The sequence below is a fragment of the Gambusia affinis genome, linkage group LG21, assembly GCF_019740435.1.
Source record: "Gambusia affinis linkage group LG21, SWU_Gaff_1.0, whole genome shotgun sequence".
Classification (NCBI taxonomy): domain Eukaryota; kingdom Metazoa; phylum Chordata; class Actinopteri; order Cyprinodontiformes; family Poeciliidae; genus Gambusia; species Gambusia affinis.
The window spans coordinates 4244696-4258146 of record NC_057888.1 but is presented as its reverse complement, the minus strand read 5'-3'; the positions used below and the strand labels follow the sequence as shown (position 1 = coordinate 4258146).

The following is a 13451-nucleotide window of genomic DNA, read 5'->3' as shown; positions in this document are numbered from 1 at the left end:
CGACATGTCAAAGCCATTCTCTGATCCGCACTGATAGACGGAGAAGAAACTGGGCTAGACGCCCTCAAGCGTACAGATTACCTAAAGTTCCTTTATTTCCCACAATGTTTTAATGAGTAAACGCGCAGATTATTTGACTTGTGTACAGACATGTTCCCCATGTTATGTTTATCTGCCAATAGAACTAGCATTTTTCATCAATGTTAAGGAATTATTTCCTCAAAACAAGTCTCTATATCTTGGTGAAAAGTTACTTTGAAGTTAGTTTGTGACATTTAAAGCATACAAAGATATTTGCACAGATACGTGGTAAGACTTTAGAGAGCAGGGCAAAGTGTTTGCAGCAACTCTTTGATTGAGTGGGGATATTTCTGCAAATTAATGTTTTGCAAAGTCTCTACAAACCCATTCAAGTCTGAATTTTAGATCTCATGTATCAGTTTGATGTTTTATGCCACTTACCAAATGACTCCTGGTCCTTAAATGGCCCAACTAGAGTTTCTTCTCATGATTTGAAACAAGTGAGATCTTGTACAGGATTTGATGTAGAAACCCACGCTCGCATTGTGGTTTATATTGTCATTATTGCAGCTATAATTGTTCTTTTACACGCAACAGCCCCACTAATGATATCCATTAGGTGCACATGCATGTTTTCTCCAAGTGCATTGATTAGTTTCAAAGCAGAGTTGTGGCGCACAAACACACAGAGAGAGATTAAAACGAGCGACTGTAGGAGCTGATGTGGAGCGTAAACAGCTGACATGAAGGTCACCTCACTGGTTGTGAGGTAAATCAATTATGCAGCGTTTAAGGACTAATAGCAAGTAGAGGCTGTGAATGCATGAAATTCATTTTATGGTTTGTTTAAATGTTGTGGCTGGCAGGTTTTGCCTAAATGTTTGCTCTCATTCTGTGCTGTAAATGTTGTATTTTCTGGTACTGTTAGAGGAGGTTGGAACCTGAGAACGCATTAATCACTGAGATTTTAGCTGTCTGCGTAAGTGATGAATGATGTGCAGTGATGCTTTAAAGTGCTTTCACAGTGTGTGGTGACTTTTACAACAATAACTTCAGCTAAACGATTAAAGCAACTGTTCAGTACATGAGCTTGGAGGAAGTTTAGCCTGTTCCTCTGCAGTCCTAATAGAGACGTTTTCTGAATGTTTAAATTAGAGTTTTAGCTCAACTCCAAATGGCTACTTGCTGTCTAAAAGTCATTAAATGACTTCATTAGCTAATTTCCATAATAGGCTACTTGCAGCATTTTTGGTGCAGATGGATGGTTTATTTCCCAAACGATTTTCACTGACAAATTACAAACTTATCAAGAGGAAAAAGGTAAAAACAACACAAAGTATGTGTCTTTTTTATTTTATCTTATTTTTTTAATTTGATGGAAAATAGGATTTTCATTGATTTTTAATCAAAACCAGATTTGGGGACACTTATTCATCAAAGTTAGCTAATTGCAGCAAGAAAAATCCTCTTCCTTTTTGATGAGAATAGCCAAAAAATAAAAATATCATACCCAGATAAAGCAAGAAAAAAATCAAGAAATTGTATGTCTGTATATTAATAAAACCAAAATACAAAAACCCTGGTTTAATGTTTCAGTTTTATAATTAAAGTACATACTTAAAAAAAAAAAAGACACTTAACTTCTCTGCTTGTTTATTTCACTCTTAATAAGGAAATAAAATGTTGGGATATTGCGATGAATCTTAACGTGGAGGAGCGTTTTGCCTTCACAGTGTTGCTGCTGTATTGAAAATGAATATTTTCTTTTCAAATATTGTCAGGTTGAACTTTTAATATGACAACAACAATGTTAGGAAATCATTATCCTGCTGGTGGACCGCTTTGTCGTTATGTTTTGACCATTCAGCTGTAAATTTGAAGAGTCTGGATGTGGCCAAAAGAGTGAATCTTATCAGCCTTTCAGCCATTTCACACTTTGAGTCTTTATCCACGATGTGACAAAGTTGTGACACATTTGAATATCTTGTAATTAAACTGACAACCACATTAAGTCAATCTAAAGAAGATCTCTGCGGAGACATTTGGCTTCAAAACCGAATTATAAATTATAAACCTCTCAAGTCGTTTGCATCAAAATGAACGGCTCAGATGAAACCTACGACAGAAACCTCTGAAATTCAATATTTTCCTTCGCCTATTCATTATTAAGTTAGAAGTTTTTAAGGCTTTACTTTTTGGATTTGCTAAAAAGATGTTTTATTGTACATAACCTTAATGCTGGATCATTCTGAGTAGTGCAGAAACTGTGAAGCCCCCGCTGTAGATGAAAGAGGTCTTTCTGTTTCAAGCTGCTTATTTACGGGACCCCGACGCAGAAAGTCTGAAGAGAAGAGGCTCATCTTTGATCACTCTGCTGATCTCACCGAGGTGCCTCAATGTGTTACTATTTTATCCCACAAACTCACTTTAAACCATGCATACCTCTAAGAAAACAGCACAGTGGGGTTGGAAAGAACCTGCAACTTTTTTAAGGTACAGAAGATCCAGGAATTAATGACAGGAAAATCATTTGGATTTTACGCTGAAAATAAATCACCTCGGCTCAGAGAGAGAGTAATGAAGGAAAAAGTCTGCAGTGATTGACATTTCAGATCAAAACAAATGCCTTCCTGTGTGGAAACCGGCCAGCAGCAGCTTGGTTTCACTGTGGGTGGTTTTGTTTTGTCAGCAAGTTCAGATTCAAGGTTTTTTTTTTTTTTCATGCTCATTTGTTTGGCCCATCATTCACTTGTTATTCTGCTCATTTGTCAAGCCTGTTGAAAATGAAATCCAGGCTCCAACGATCCAGCATGCAGCGCTTTGCAACTGGGAAATGTGCAAAGGAAATTTCCTTTTACGAGGAAGAAAATGACTATTAATACGAGAGGTGGATTGTTAATTAAAATGCAGTTTAAATTTTTATGAACCAATATTTCACAGCCCATATAAGCCAGCGGCTGCAACGTTCCCCCATTGTGGGACTGAAACTATTCGTCTTCGGCAACAACTTGTGCCACTTCCATCAAACGGGCCATCATCTGCAGCTGTGGGCAGGGACAAACGACCCGGAACTGACAAGAAAAATCTCATTTCATCCAGAACTTAACACCCTGGCCCGGCTCACCTCACGGCTAACAGCACAGCTTACAGAAACTGGCTATTTCAATCAGAGTACTGTGTAATCACATGATGGTGGCTTATGTGGACGGTGTGCTTTGAGATTAAAGTAGTAATTCACCAACAGCCTGTTTCTTTGCTGTAGATTTCTGTTATTTTCATTGGTGGGGGAGATTTCTGACTGCTCTGTTTCCACAGTCAAGTTTTCTGATGAGCAGTTTATTATTCCAAGTTGGACGTTTAACATTGTAGGTCCAGGTGACTCTTACTTGGGGCTTTAAGGAAGTATTTCTCCCTTCCAGGTGTCTGCTGCTTTGACATTTTGGTTCCATTAAATGTTTCAGGCATTCAAATGACTTTTGACCTCAGACAGCAATAACCCAAATTAATACAAGTGCACAAAAATTTGGTCCTACAAGAAAACATCATCGTCCACTGGTTAAATAATGACAGAAAAACCCAGATCTTTCCTACAATTAAAACATTAAATGAGAAACAAAGTCTGTATGGAAATTATTACTAATTCATTGTTTGTACTTTCTGACTGCAGCGAAACGCAGGGAGAATTACTCTTCACAAATGACTTCCTCCCAGGAGCAGTTGAGCTACCAAAATTACTCCCAAAAACACAATAACACCTCCAGGAAGTCCCAAAATTACCCAGTCAGCTAAAGCACTGCAGGCCTCACTTGCTTTAATTAATTCAACTAAAGAAAGAGACTTTGCCAAAATGGCCTCTATGGTAGAGATCTAAGGTCAAAACGACTGCTTACCTAACAAACGGAGAACAGTTTCACTTTTAGAGAGTAGTCAATAGAACAATCAATTCTGCTCCAGCATAAAATCCTGAAGGCGAAAGTCTGGCCAAGAACATTCAATTCATTCAGGACAATGAGTCACAGCACACCAGGACATCGACCTACAATCAAAACCAATGTAAATTAAAGGTTTTGGACTGGGCCAATCTGATTTAGATCCTATTGAGTAACCTTTAACTGACCGTTCTTGCTGGAAAACTCAACTGTGACTGAAGAGAAATGTAAAAGACGAACTTCCTGTTGTCACAAACACTTGATGGTAGTTGTTGCTAATGGTGACGCATCCAGGAATAAGTTTAGGAGCCCGTTTCTTTGTCGACATAAAGCCAGGTTAGTTTGGAGAGCTTTCTTGTTTTCAGAATTTTAAAACTGTTTTAATTTTTTTTTTTTCAAATCATATCTGTTTGATTGTCTTAAACCAAAGAAGGCAACTTGAGTTAGAGACTCTGACTCAAGTCGCAAAAATGAATGAATGACTTCAGATTGGACTTGGATAGATTAGAGTCTTTTCACACTTGATAGTCCGGTAAACTTGGTTTGATTGGGGACCAAAATTGCAACTTTTGTTACATTTTCAACTGCAGTGGTTTGATTTCACACTGCACTGTGCAAACAATCCAAGCTCTTTAAGCAACCTGCTGTTGAGTGGTTGCTTTTACCCAGAATGCCCTGCATTATATTCTGCTACCTGCTTTTGGAGCGGGTCTCCGGTCCATTTGACATTCACATATGCATTTGAACTCTTGTACAGCAACAGAGTTTGCTTTTTTGGTCCTCATCAGAGTTGAACCGGACTTTCTAACAAACTAAAGCGGACTAAAGACTCGAGATGTGACTTGGGCTCATAAATGACAAATAGTGCAGGTTTAACTTCCTAATCTTCAGCAATATAGAGTTAGAGAGGCACCAGATGTCATAGATTTGATGAAATGAAGCTTATTTCATTGGTCAGACACAATGACCAATGACCATTTTATTGAAAATGGTGTTTGGTCTTTCGATATACACAGATTGGTCATTGTGTCTGGTGACCAATGACCATCAGACACAGTGAAGTTTTCCAACTCAGAGACTTCATATGGAGTTGGAAAACTGACATGAATGTTTCCGTCTGAAGGAAAACCGTACCGTTTTATCGCCCACTGTTTTGTGAATCATGCTTCTAATGAGTAAAAGTTAGGATTTCTAAACTTCTGACTTACCAGTTACCAGTCTGGGTTGGTGAAGTTAAGAATTGGCAGGTCACAATGATCCCCCAGCTAACCTTTGTTTTAGGACGGCAGGATATCATTGTTTTTGAGCTGAGCCTTTACAGAGCTTCATCCAGTCTTAACAAATTCCTACTATCTCAGTTTATCCACCTTATCTTTGTGAGTCTCTGTGTCCCTCCTTTCCTCCACCTCCCTACCTGAATCTTCCCCCTGCCTCCCCGCCGTGAGGGTGGGTGAGGGCTGCGCCCAGGGCAGGATGCTGAATTAATAAGACATACTGCTATGAGAGGTAAAGATCAGAGTGGAGAACAGCGCCCTGGGCTGATGCACAGTGACTGAAGGTGGAAGAGAAGGGAACAAAGACGAAGAGAGAGGGCGAAGGGAAGATGCAATGCCTCGAGAACTGTATGGGAATGTGTATCTGAAAAGGTGAAGGAGGGACGACGAGCACAAAAATGATCAGCTTATTGGGAGAGTTTATCTTTAGGCAATGATGGTGGGAATTTGAGATATTTTCTCCAAATGTCTTTGTTTTAATTTATGTGATTACAGAAAAAGGCAAGAAGTTTGGATTTTAATTCAGAACTCGACTCCGTAAATCAAATCGATTCTTCTCCGAGCGTATTGTATGAGGTTTTAATAATCCTCATGCCCAGTAGAGCTACATCATGAAAGTACACCTAATTTCTTTTTAGTCTGAAGATGGTTCTTGATATAATCTCATATTGTACACTTCTTACTTTAAAGTACCGGTAATCACATTTTAACATTTAGTAAAGAACTTATGTTTGTTGTTTTTTTGTTGAAATGAAGAGACAAATGTTTTGTCATTAGGTCTAGGGTATAATGATGTTATCAGCTAAAAGACCTGATATACTCTGTTTTCAATATTTTAAAGTGCTTCAAATCAATATTTCCCAAGCATTTTCATTCCCCTACCCCCATTTCTATTTCCTTTTTTATTGATTTTGTCTCCTTTTTTACTCCATTTCAGTACATTAGCTGACCATTTGCAGGTATACGTGGAAGCGGATTGTGTTGCACAGTAGAGGGAACATAAACGAGTCCATTTTCCATCCTTGTTTAGTTTGCCAGGTGTTTTTAACAAGGGGACAAAAGCTGTTGAGAGGACGTTTGGTTGTGCAGATCTAAAACTGTCCAAAAGTGCTATCGCTAGCACGTTCTGCATTAAAGCCATTGTGATGGTAATTCTGTCACCCCTAATGGACAATTAGACATGCTAGCAGATAGAAAGCACTCCGCATAACAATCTCTGGGTTCTAATTACCTCACCAAATGGCGTGGTTGTTCATGTTTCTGTGGATCACAAGAGCAATAAGACACGGGAGCAGGGATAGATTGAAGGTTAAAGGGGGCAGTTGCCACGTTAAACGTGTCCTTCGCTGATAAAGGCCTGATGGATGAAGAGCTGCACCAACGTTCATACAACTGTCAAACAATTGTTCCTCTCAAGGATTTCTTTTAGTGGCTTGAAGTCGGCACTTTGCCTTTCTGTCACAAGAGCTTTTTAAAACTGAATCTGCAAGACCACACTGCAAAAAAACACACAAAATCTTAGTTATTTTGGTCTTTTTCTAGAATAAGACAAAACTAGCTTACAAGTAACTTTTCAACATGAGCTTGACTTTAGTCAATAATTCCTTAATATTGAATAAAAAGTACTTATTATGACTTATTTTACTAAGTACAAGACATTTTGCCACTCAATCTCTCAGGGCCAGCTAAGGAAAGTTGGTGACATTAACCAACTGTCACTCTTTGGTTACCTAGCAACTTACTCGTTTTTTGGTTACCTAGCAACAACTTGTTGAGTAACTAGTGCAGTAGCAGCTTAGGGTTTCAGCACTCTGCCTCACAACTGCTTAAAAACAATTAAAGCAACAACTCTGGAGTGAAACCAGCTTGGCAGTATTTCAAATATTTAAATCAAAATGTGATTAATAATTAACAATATTGACTGATGTGAAGCCATTATGTTGTGATACATTTTTCAGACATATCGTCCAACTCTAATTTATAATAAATCTAAAGTCCGATTTTTATGTCTGTATCTTTGTGTGGGACAGTAGTGAAAGGAGGAAAATTGTGTTTGCTGTTTATTAAAAGATGGATTACTGAGATTTTCCTCCAATGTCTCGTTTGATTAAATGTTTTTAATAACTTTACCCTCATTCCTCATCATGCTGTCTCCTTCTTCACAGGTAATGAGTTGCTGTACCGCAACCGAGACGGCGACGTCGTCAAGTACAACGTCGACACCGACGAGCAAACTGTCTTGGTCCAAAACAAGAAATTTGTAAGTCACCTTTTTCAGCTTTTTTCAAGTATTATTATAATGATGACAAGACAGTTCTGCTGACGGTGGGAGGCCTTAAATTAAATCCTAGCTCTTCTTCTTTGGGTCAGCAGATCCAACCTCCTGCAGCTCTTCCTGTTGGAAAATTTAATCAAACCATGCATCATCTTTTTAGTGAAATGTGATTCGAATATGTGGGCAGACGTCAAGATAGAGATGCAATAACATTATATCAGCAATCATACTGGCGAAGCACAAGTGCAAAGATTAACGCAAACCCCATTTACGTCTGAAGCAAGGCAATCTGTCAGAGTCTGCTTTTAAGGACTGGTTTAATAAGAATAGCATGCATGGTTAGCGATGTGTGTTTCTGTTCTGAAATCTACGTCTGATTCACAGGAAATGTACAAAGCCAGCAGGTATGAGGTGTCCCCCGACTTGAAGCATGTCCTGCTGGCCTACAACGTCGCAGCGGTGAGCTTCTCATTTGTTTGCTTGTTTTTGGAATTGGCAAACTGACAGCCAAATATGTCAGGAGAGAGCAGAGAGAAGGTGGTGGGGGGAAGTAATCACGGTGAGGTGTGACGGCTTGGCGCACACAGGCGAGGGGGGGGTGTCGGGTTTGGAGGGGCGAGCACAGCTGAGCGGAACTGCGGCGAGGGAGGCAGAAACACAAACAACCCCCTCGACGCCTCGCGGGGCTCGCAGAGCAGCAGATGAGATCGACGGGCGAGAGCAGAACGTATTGGTTGGGAATATATCATTTCTGTGCGGTTCTTGAATAAAGTGCCCCGCAACTGCACTGGATGATATGGATCAAAGCGCTTTCGCCTCCTAATGTAGCTGCATCAGATATATTGAATCATTCACCTGCTTACCTGGTGTTCGCCTTCATTCCCTCTTTATTCTGCTGCAGCCAGAGTGTTTGTTCCTGTTAGGCTCTGAAAGATGCCTGCAGATATATAATCTGCTGTTATTGCCTGAGATGAATAGAGAATATTATGACAAACTGGGTGGTGTTGTAGTGTTTGTATTTGCATTTATTATCCAACTGAACTCCCCATCACTTTGATAGATGACAGTCATTCCTCCTGCATGCTCATTGAAGCAGCGCACAGTCACATATTCATGCTTTATTTCTCTGTAACGTGCAGGATGGATTTAATGCGTACCAAATTACGTGATGGAATACCAAGACAGGCATAGCTCTTCCAAATTACAATTTTAACGTTTTTCTTACGGAAAGTACACTCAGATTAGTAGATAATTAATGAAAATGTATCCAAAACTATAAGAACAGTGTCTGCATAATATCCATATTAGAACTAATTCAATGCAACCCTCTTTAAAATCAGTTCATTTGATTGTTCACCTGTATAGTTACGCAACATTTTATCAATGCTAGTGTGGAAATTATTTAGGAACTGCAGAAAATTCACAGTTCAGATATTTCTTTGGAACCTCACTCCAAATTATTTATATAAAATTTGCCTGTTTGGAACTTTTTTTCCTAAAATAATTATAAGAAAACCAAAATAAATGGTGACAATGCTACTTGACGTGCTATTAGCTCATCCTGAGTTAGTGTGGCACACAGGCCATTTTGATGGAATAGTCGAGGTAAATTGATACTGTTTTGTGTTTATTGATACTGTTTTGTGTTTATTAATACTGTTTTGTGATTGCATTTTATTGGGATTTTATGTGATAGAAAACAAATGGACATTGCTTTGTTCGGTGGTGCACAGTCTTACTGAATCAGGAAGAGTTGGAACTCGTCCATCAGGATGTGTTGTGGTAAAATCTGTGGTGGGATTTTGTGCATTTAAAGTTAAATGTACAGAAAAGGCCAAAGTTATTCACACCCCATGCAGATTTAGATTTAAATTCAACTTCATTCAATTAAGATGTTTATTTCTAATTGGAAATTTGGCTGGGCGTGTCTCAAAAGTAGTGAAGCTGTAAAATTTCAGATAATTTGTAAAATGGTATTTTGAAAATTTATCTTTTCTATATGAGCTGCAGATATTTTAGGTTCCATTAACTTTACTTCCAGTTATAAGAAACTACATGAACTTGGTTGTTTTAAACCTAAATCTGCCAGAGGAATGAATTATTTTGGACTTGGCTATAAATATATAAATGCATTTGAACCTGAATGTTCAACGGATTGGAAGTTACTCTGTTTTTCTATATAAATAAAAAATGAAGTAACAAGTTGGAGCTTACATCAATATTATTTTAAAAGTGTCTGTTTTATGCGAATATTTTAAAAGCTTCTGAGATATTGCTTGTTTCTTTGTATTATTCATTAACAACTCTGTCTCTCTGAAGGATTTATTAATGTGTTAATCCTGTTTGTGGTTTCTTTAATCTCAAAGAAAACACTGTTGTCCAGTTTAACCTCTGTGGACTTTTAATACTTTAGTGAATTCCCTGAAGAGAGGAACAAAAAACAGACACTTTTTGTAAATGAAAAGAAGTTTAAACAAAGTATTTTTCCTTGCAGGTGTACCAGCATTCCTATACGGCATTTTACATCATCTGCAGTCTGGAGACTCCGTAAGTCGGCTTATGACAGACTCATTGGGTTTTATTATGTGAAATCTCATCTGATCTTATTTCAAGAAGATTAATTCCAAAATCATCCAGCAAATCACCTCAAATCAACCTTATTGTTTATTTCTGAACCTCACAGAAAGCTGGCTGTAAATCTGAAACCACAGCTAACTGCTTTTCAGCATTTTGTCCTTTCAACTTCTTGTTAGAATGGGGCTGTTTTGGATATTTTTGCATGTCTGAGATGCTTTTTTGCTCCCTCAAGGTGCCTGTGTATTTATATCAGTATTGGTATTCCAAAATCATCCAGCAAATCACCTCAAATCAACCTTATTGTTTATTTCTGAACCTCACAGAAAGCTGGCTGTAAATCTGAAACCACAGCTAACTGCTTTTCAGCATTTTGTCCCTTCAACTTCTTGTTAGAATGGGGCTATTTTGGATATTTTTGCAAGTCTGAGATGCTTTTTTTGCTCCCTCAAGGTGCCTGTGTATTTATATCAATATTGGTATGGCCACGACTGATCGCACCACATCACATTGAGTGATTTACGTTGTCAAATTACACCAACACAGGTCTTGGAAAATCTGTAGCATTTTCTTAAAAATACACAAGATTTCAGAACTTCCACCAGCAGTTTTAGCAAAGCTATGGAGAAAGAAACGACAATAATCAATCAACCAAGTTTATTTATTTAGTGACAAGGCAGTTCAAAGTGCTTTCTATTAAAAAAAACATCATACAGTCACCGCATTTTGTCAAGAACCATCATCAGTACACATCAAATATGTTGGTCAATGTTCCGGTGATTGTTGCTTTATGATTCAAAGGCAACTCTAAGCAGTCAGTCCTTCCAGTTCCTTGAGAATTATCGTGGAAATTCACATAAAATCAACAAATCCGCTGCATGTTTTTTGCACTAATACATAATTGGGAGTTTATTGCACATTTTTCTCTAAAATGATCAAAAACGTTCTTACTTGTACTGAACAGCTACCTCAGCCTTAACTGATATCAGATAATAGTCAATGATCTATACAGTGTGTAATAAAAAGTCTAATTTATTGTCATAAATAAGCTTAAATATTTCTAAATTGGTACCATTTTCATTGCAAAAAATCGCAAAAAAATCAGGAAATCCTGGAAGGACTGAAAAGATGTTCAATAATATTATTTAATTTTAAGGATTCATTGATATTTTAACAGTTTGCGAACAGGTTTTATCAGTACATTCTGGCACAACTGGCCCTTTAAGAGCTTTTATGTTCTCGATTTGGCCCAAAACAAAAATTAGTTCAAACTGCGGCTTGTTTCTTTGTGTCCCAGCTACAGTTACTGCTGATAATAGGTGCAATTTGGGGGTGTGCGTACCTTTCGCACCAAGTTCAGACCCATGTCTTTGTGCGAGAGCGTGGTTTGTCAATTTCAGTGATAGGAGCCGCAGATGACATACATAGATTAGCAGCCGCACCCCCAACAGCCACTAAGTGTCTTACTTGGAGCGCCGCCAGCCTGATGTGGCTCTGATGAGGTTGCAGGCTCCTGCTCTGCAGGAACCCCATCGTCTTAATTAGTTGTGAACTGGGCCTTAGGGAAATGCACTAAACAAATTCTGCAACAAAAGTTGATTTAATCTAAATGTTGAGCACTTAAATGGCTGAAGGGGAGAAACAGAAATTAGTGAAGCAAGGCATGTTTGCACTCCCCCACAGCTGTAATTTATTTCCATTAAATCTTAATAAAAGAGGAGCTATTTACAACTCTATTTAATATGGCTCTTGCTTTTGATATGCAAAATGTATGACTTTAGTTTTAAAATAGTATTTTGCATCTTTAAGCATATGAGTACGGAGTAAAAACACTGCAAAAACAAAATCTAACCAAGTATTACACCAACTTACTATAAGTTAAGTAATTTGGCAGTAGAACTAATACTTTTTCAATAATATTAATGAATTATTGACCAAAACAAGTTCTTATATCTTGCTGAAAATGTACTTGTAAGTTTGTTGTGTCTTATTTCATATGTAAGATATTTTCACTGGAAACTAGACAAAAATACTTACATTTTGTTATTTTGCAGTGAAAGTGGCGTTATTTAAAATCATTTTGTGATGTTTTTTTTTTTTCATTTTGTCATTCATTCAATCAATCAATCAATCAAACTTTATTTGTATAGCACATTTCAGCCGCAAGGCATTTCAAAGTGCTTTACATCAAATCAAACACAAAATCACAAAGTGATGCAACATAGAATCAAGTCACAACATAGTCAGATTCCGTCAATAAATAGCAATTGATTACGTTTCAAATACAACTCTAAACAAGTGGGTTTTAGTCCAGATTTAAAGGAAGTCAGTGTTTCAGCTGTTTTACAGTTTTCTGGAAGTTTGTTCCAGATTTTTGGTGCATAGATTTTTATTGTTGATTCTATGTTGCATTGTATTTTTGTGTTTGATTTGATGTAAAGCACTTTGAAATGCCTTGCTGCTGAAATGTGCTATGCAAATGAAGTTTGATTTGATTTGATTTGATAGATGCTAAATGCCGCTTCTCCTCGTTTGGTTCTGGTTCTGGGGATGCAGAGCAGAACCAGAGCCATCATTCATGGATGCACGTAACAAGAAAATAAAAATACTGTCATGCTACAGCTTTGGCATCTCGCAGTAAAAGCTCAAAGCTTGCAGACAGATGAAACACTTTCACATCTCAATGATTGGACTTTTAACTTTTTGAAGTCTTTCCCCACATATCTGAATTTATATCCCAAAGTTGATGTTTTTTTCCCTTTGGTGATTTATCTGAGCTGCAGGTTCCAGTATGGTAGCATTATATTTGTTTAAATATATGATATAATGTGCTGCCACCCAGTGGTGTCGTCCTCTTTAAAGCCACATTCACATCTCTGTGGTTGACCTCATTCATCGTCAGCACCAGACAAAGACAAAACGTCAGCAGCACCTCTAATTCAGCCTCCTGCACCGCACAGCACTGTTCCCAATAAGGAGAGGTGACACCCTTACACACTGTGGCTATTTATGGAGACACTTAAACCTTTGTTCGAAGATGTTCCACACTTGTTCTGCTGCTGATGCTGCTGCGGCGGTGGGAGCTGAAAGTCATTGTGTTTGTGTCCAGGTTGTCTTCACTTAACTTCTCCCCGTCTGTTCCCCCCCCCCAGAGAAACATGGAACCTGAACCCTCCGGAGGTGCGAAATGCTCAGCTGCAGTTCGCAGGCTGGGGTCCCCAGGATCAACAACTGGTAAAAGAAAAAATTTATATTTTACCTGTTCCAACCAAGGTTATCTAAAACTAGCAAAATAACTGAAATTGGGAAAACATTTTCATTGAAAAAAAGGAATTAATGTGGAAAAAGTATAACAAAATGAACTAAAACATACTGAAA

The 13451-nt window shown here is 38.0% G+C and overlaps 1 protein-coding gene across 7 annotated transcripts in view; it reads left to right on the top strand.

Annotated features, from left to right (window-relative positions):
* The window catches only part of dpp6a (dipeptidyl-peptidase 6a), a 289142-nt gene that overhangs the window by 239160 nt on the left and 36531 nt on the right, over nt 1-13451 (top strand). For all 7 annotated transcript variants that reach the window (XM_044103997.1, XM_044103992.1, XM_044103999.1 and 4 more), the window contains 4 exons: nt 7390-7484; nt 7884-7958; nt 9994-10046; nt 13226-13307. In XM_044103997.1, coding sequence (XP_043959932.1) covers nt 7390-7484; nt 7884-7958; nt 9994-10046; nt 13226-13307 — 305 coding nt within the window. The remainder of the gene's footprint in view (nt 1-7389; nt 7485-7883; nt 7959-9993; nt 10047-13225; nt 13308-13451) is intronic.